Genomic DNA, 6,000 nt, shown 5'->3' on the forward strand with positions numbered 1-6,000 from the left:
AGGCAATGTCGGCAGGCAACCCCCAGGGGGAGGGCCTTCTCTGTGGGAGCGCCAGCCCTGTGGAACCAGCTCCCCCCTGAGCTTCGGATAGCCCCGGATCTCCGGTCCTTTCGCCGCGGCCTCAAAACACTCCTTTTCCACCTGGCTGACCTGGACTGACAGGCATTTTAATTATATTTACAATTTTTAATTTATTTTTAATTTTAATTTATTGCACAGATGATTTTAATTTTATTTTTATCTTAATTTCTGTACTTATTATATGTTATTGTTGTTAGCTGCCCTGAGTCCTTCGGGAGATAGGGCGGGATATAAATCCCATTAATAAATAAATAAATAAATTTGTAGCTCAGGATTGACCTGTCGACTCCTTGATCCCCTTTGATCATCTTTGTTTTCTTGCAGACGCTTCATGAGCCTTCTAGATAACATCATCAGTGCTGGAAGGCAGTGTGGGGTTGGCTCTCCGTTGACATAAAGCCGTGGTGGCGAACCTATAGCACGGGTGCCACAGGCGGCACGCCAAGCCCTCTCTGTGGGCACGTGCGCCGTCGTCCCAGTCCTAGGCCTTCAGCTGGGCTTTATGTGTTCGCTTTAGGCCTCCGCCGCCGTGTGCAAAAAAAAAAAAGGTTCAGTCATATCATCAATCAATTTCAACTTCTCGCGGGGGGGGGGAAAGATCTCTCGCAAAGTTGGAATTGATTGATTGGACTTTTTAGTCCCACCCAGTCTGCCTTTACCACTAAAGCCACGCCCACCCAAAGGCCCACGCCCACCCGGCACCCGAGGATAGATAAGTGGGTTTTGGGTTGCAATTTGGGCACTTTATATCACTGATATAAAGGGACTTGCCGCTATCAACTCAAGACAAACAATCCAATAATAAGCAGCAGCCTAATTAAAGAACTACCAAGAAGAGAACAACAAGGCAAACCCCGACAAGGCAAACCCCAGTATATAAACAGAAACCAAACTCCATTTGCCTTCTGGCACTGATGGCGTTACCCGGTAAGGTCATGAAAACACAACCAAGGCCAGAGAGCACCAAGGGCCCCGCGTTCCTCTTCCTCTCCACAGATCTCGCCCCCTACTAGCACTGACGACGTTACCTAGTTGGGTCATGAGGTGTCTTGCAAAAGAAGACCAAGCCCATCTCGGGGAGCACCCCCACAGTTTTGGAATTCCTCTCCTTCCAAGCCTTCCTTTTCACGTCCTTGTGTGAGCCTGAAATGGAGGAAACATGACAGTTTCAGAGCAGTTCAGGCCTGCAAGTGTGAATTAACTGCCGTCTTTCCTAGGTGGGGGCAGGGAACGGCGTGGCCACGTAATGCCGCGAGGTGGAATGTCTGGGTAAGAAGCCTTCAGCCTTCTGAATTCAGAGTAAGGTTAACCTTTTCTCATTACGCATTTTGACCCTAATAGCAAAACCTAGATGGTGTTTATGCAGCTCTTGTTTCCCCCTCTACTTTCCAAACTGTCACTTCCTCTCCCAGTGCGGCGGGGTGGGGGGGGTTAACGTTGCATTATCTAGCAGCTCTCTTTAAGAGGATCCGATGGGACCCGTTTCTGGGTTGTTCAGATGCATGTTTTCCTTCCAGTTCAATCTTTCGGCTCTCGGATTACTTAAATTTTATTCTTGCCTTTCCTTGAAGGGGGGGGGGGAGGGAAGGGAAAGATGGTCTAGCCCAGCATTTTTCAACTTTGGGACCAAATGATGCTCGAACGCCCAGAATTCCCCAAGCAGGAGGCTAGCTCGGGAACTCTGAGAAGTCGAAGTCACGCAGGCCAGCTGGGGGATTCTGGGGAGTTCACACCCATCCTTTCTGGGAATTAAAAAGTCCACGTATCCTGGCTGTTAAGGTTGCCAAGGTTGGGAAAACTCTGGCGCAGGAAAGGCCGCCCGATCCAAACCGTGGAAGTGCAGCAGCCGGGCGAGTTCCTTTTAAAGAGGAAGGACCGTGGAGCGCAGCTGGGGATGGGAGCAGGGGACCTGACTTGCTGTCCTCCCTTCCTCATGGTGGTCTCCCCATCCCTCTTTTTCTCTCTTCCAGACAAGGAGGATTCATTCCAGGCGGCCCGCAGGAACAGACTGCCCAGGAAGAGGGCTTTGCAGGACAAGAGAGGGCAGACCGACCCAGCGACCCCCGGTTCAGCCATCACTATTGAATGTTTTTATTGTTTTTAACTGTACAAATGGCAACCAAGACTAGGGACAAAAGATGCTCGACACTACGACTCAGTGTACCACTGAATGTGACCTTTAAGTTGACCTTTCATTCTTTCACTTCCTAGCTCAGTATGTGAAGCCGTTCATACATACATACATATATATATATATTATTATTATTTTTTTGTAATGTGTTCCTGTAGGTGCCTGCCGCACATGCTCATCCTTTGAAAGAAAACGTGTTTCTTTTACGAGGCATTCCATTTTCTATAAATAAAAGGGGGGAAAAAAGTACAGTTTACAATTACTCGGGATACCGGCTCTGAGGGCTCTTCCAAGAAGTGGCCTGCCTAAAACACCTCCCAGGAGTGGGGAGTAAGAGCCGTGGTGGCGCAGTAGTTAAGGTGAAGTATTGCAGGCTCAGCTCAAGGTTGACTCAGCCTTCCATCCATCTATCTGTCTATCACCCATCTTTCTATCTGAAGAGCCCTGATGGCACAGTGCTTAGAATGCAGTATTGCAGGCTGACTGCTCTCTGCCAGCAGTTCAATCCTGACCAGCTCAAGGTTGACTCAGCCTCCCATCTTTTCTAAGTCGGTAAAATGAGGACCCCAGATTGTTGGGGGTGATATGCTTAGAGAGGGCTGTAAAGCACTGTGAAGCGCGATATAAGTCTAAGTGCTGTTGCTATTGGTCTAGAACAGGGATGTCCAACCGTGGCCACTTTTAAGACCTATGGACTTTTAATTCCCAGGATTCCCTAGCCAGCCATGGGAGTTGAACACCACAAGTCGATTGCTTGCTTTGCAGGTTGAACCAAACGTGCTCCTCACGTCCCTCGTGTTCTATGATTCAATCATTAATTTTGCCCTTCTCTGTGCAGCGGAACGGAGCTCTTTCAGCCAAAGGCGCTAGGCCAGCAATGGCAAGTGTCAAAAATTCGGAAAATGCCTAACTTCATCCCACTGACGTGTCTCGCACACACCAAAAACGATCTTAAAAACATTCTCGCAAATGAAGACAAACGCACGTGTCCCAGGATAGTGTTACAGGACGCAATCAAGGTTGGTCACTAGGACCAGAGATTTAGTCTTCCAAGCTCTTGGACTCCTACCGGAGCCCATCCTCGGGGAACGTCTCTCTAGCAGAGTGTGTGCTTTGAGCTTTTCCGTGTGTGGTATTTATATGGTGCCTGTTATGTGTGGCTTTTTACTTGTTGATTGGGGTGTTGGATGACTGTCGTGGTTCCCTTTGAGGAATCCGACAAAGTAAGCATAGCTAAGACGATCCAATCTCTAATGCAAAACTTTATTGAGCAAATTATATTGGCACAGATGAAAGGAAAACCAGCTCTGGCTATTTGGTGCGAAAGCAATATATTAAAAAGTATAGAAACTCCCCGCCCGAGAGTGCAGGTCACATTACCTAATTAAATCTTCAGGCAATTATGATGAGAAAAAATTCTTGCAACTCTGGTAAACAATATCTTGCTTGGCCATAGTTCTCAGGCTCAGCCTCCTAAGTACTTGATAAGCTGGGGGTAAATCAATGCTCCTGTTGACTGACGATGTTTCCCAGGCTTCAATCACTTCCCTGGCTGTTTTTGTACCTGCTCATCCGACAATCTTAATAGCTGCAAAACTGAATGAAGACTAAACCTCTGGAGACCTAGCCAGATTGGATCTTGCAAAAAGAATTTTCTATCTCTTCCCCTGCCCCCATGTAAGCCACCCTGAACTGTTGACGCTTGACAGCAGTGCGAAAGCTGGGCCTGGATTAGGAGCCCAGGCCTCAACTTCAGCCTAGCGCCACCACGGCCGCTCAAAAAGACCCACTCGCACTTTTCCCCTGGCCCAGCACTGCCCCTGTGATCTTATGTGTGCCGTTTACCTTCAGGCGGTGTTTTCTTTCCTCTGAGAGGCCCCTTGGCCTATCCAGAGCTGCCTTGGGTCACAAGAGGCCTTTGTGCTGTAGCTTTGGGGGATGCTCTTCTGCGGCCCTGAAAAAACTGATTTTGGAGGCCACATGAGAGTGCACTCATGTTCACAGCCATCCACAGCCTCTGAAAATCCTGCAAGACCTGCGCCTGTCTTCATACATGGCCCAGGAAGGCCCAATTCATCCCTTATCCCCACACTGGGTCTTTCCCACCACACCCGCCCGAGGACTGTCCTTAAGCTTGTGTTGTGAGAGAATGGAGCCACTAATTTCATGGGTACCAAATATCTGCAACAGGCAAAGGAGAACGCTGACAATCGGAAAGGACTACAGGCAGTCCTTGGCTTAACAACTGTTTAGTGACTTCAAAGTTACAACCACACTGAAAAAAGTGACTGGGCCGTTTTTCACACGACCGTTGCACCATCCCCATGGTCATGTGATCCAAATTCAGATGCTTGCCAGCTAGTTTGTACTTAATGACAGTCGCAGCGTCCTAGGGTTTGGGACCTTCTGACAAGCAACGTCAATGGGGGAAGCCAGGTTCACTTAACAACCAAGTTACTCACTTAACAATTGCAATGATTCACTTAGCAACAGCGGCAAGAAAAGTCGCAAAATGGGGCAAAACTCGCTTAGCGAATGTTTCTCTTAGCAACGTAAACTTTGGGCTCAATTGTGGCCGTAAGTTGGGGACTGGCTGTAAATATAATTTGGAATGAAGAAGCAGATAATTTACCAGGTCATAATACCCCTAGTGAGAATTCACTTAACAGTGTTGGAAAAAGTAGCTTTATAACCAGTTCCTCAGACCTAATGGCCGGACTGGTGTACCAGTTATGTAATCGACACATGCAAGCTTCACAGCCGGCTTCCAACAAGCAACGCCAGTGGAGAAATTGGCAATAAGATACAATTAATCCTGTTGTGGTTAAGAACCTGCAATGATTGCTTAATGACAACTGCAGAACTGATTTAAAGTCTGGCATGGTCACTTAATAGGGACACGGTGGCTCAGTGGGTTAGGATGCTGAGCTTGTCAATCAGAAGGTCAGCAGTTTGGCCGGTCGAATCCCGAGTGCCGCGTTACAGAGTGAGCGCCTGTTACTCGTCCCAGCTTCTGCCAACCTAGCAGTTTGAAAGCGCGTAAAAATGCAAGTAGAAAAATAGGGACCGCTCTGGTGGGAAGGTAACAGCGTTCCGTGCGCCTTTGGCGTCTAGTCATGCCACATGACCACGGAGACGTCCTCGGACAAGCGCTGGCTCTTTGGCTTCGAAACGGAGATGAGCACCGGCCCCTAGAGTTGGAAACGACTAGCACGCATGTGCGGGGGAACCTTTACCTTTTATGGTCACTTAATGACGGCTCAACAAGAGAGGTGCCAGTCCCAATTGCAGTTGTTAAATGAGGATTACCTGCGTTGTGGTGAAAGTGGTCCAAAAACCAATCAAAGCTCTCAAAAAGTTGGAGAATATTGGACTTTTAAGGCTATGCCTATCAGACTGAGGACAATGGGACATGAGAAAACCTTACACTCGCTGAAATTACTCGACTGCCATGGTGCTACCAATTTACTCCACCCTCCCTTACCATTATATACCCATAATCCTCTGCCTTCCCTTGCTTTCTGGAAGGACTAAGGCTCCTTCACCATAAACTGGGAGAGGGCAGTGGCGATTCAGTAAACCACAGTTAGTTCTCAGGTTATGATCAGTACTGTTAACGACAGAACTGAATGCAGGTGGACTTACAACCCGGTCCTCAAAGTTGATGGCTGTTGAAACACCCCAGGATCAAGTGATTGTGATTTGATGGTGAATAACGAGGTTGTCAAGCACAATGCTTGACAAGACTGCATTGCTTAATGACAGCAATCCTAGCAGTTCCTGTTGTA

The 6,000-nt window shown here is 48.0% G+C and overlaps 1 protein-coding gene across 2 annotated transcripts in view; it reads left to right on the forward strand.

The window, feature by feature from the left end:
* LOC308663988 (scaffold attachment factor B1-like) overlaps window positions 1-2,418 on the forward strand; it is a 38,360-nt gene extending 35,942 nt beyond the window's left edge. Inside the window, exons 20-21 of one of the 2 annotated variants that reach the window (XM_081320878.1) lie at window positions 1,299-1,350; window positions 2,052-2,418. In XM_081320878.1, coding sequence (XP_081177004.1) covers window positions 1,299-1,350; window positions 2,052-2,166 — 167 coding nt within the window. In that variant the 3' untranslated portion in view covers window positions 2,167-2,418. Of the gene's footprint in view, window positions 1-1,298; window positions 1,381-2,051 lie in introns of both variants that reach the window. The other variant, XM_081320879.1, reaches the window with a different exon arrangement.
* Window positions 2,419-6,000: the final 3,582 nt, after the last annotated feature.

The sequence above is a fragment of the Vipera berus genome (genome assembly GCF_964194415.1).
Source record: "Vipera berus genome assembly, chromosome: 1".
Lineage (NCBI taxonomy): Eukaryota > Metazoa > Chordata > Lepidosauria > Squamata > Viperidae > Vipera > Vipera berus.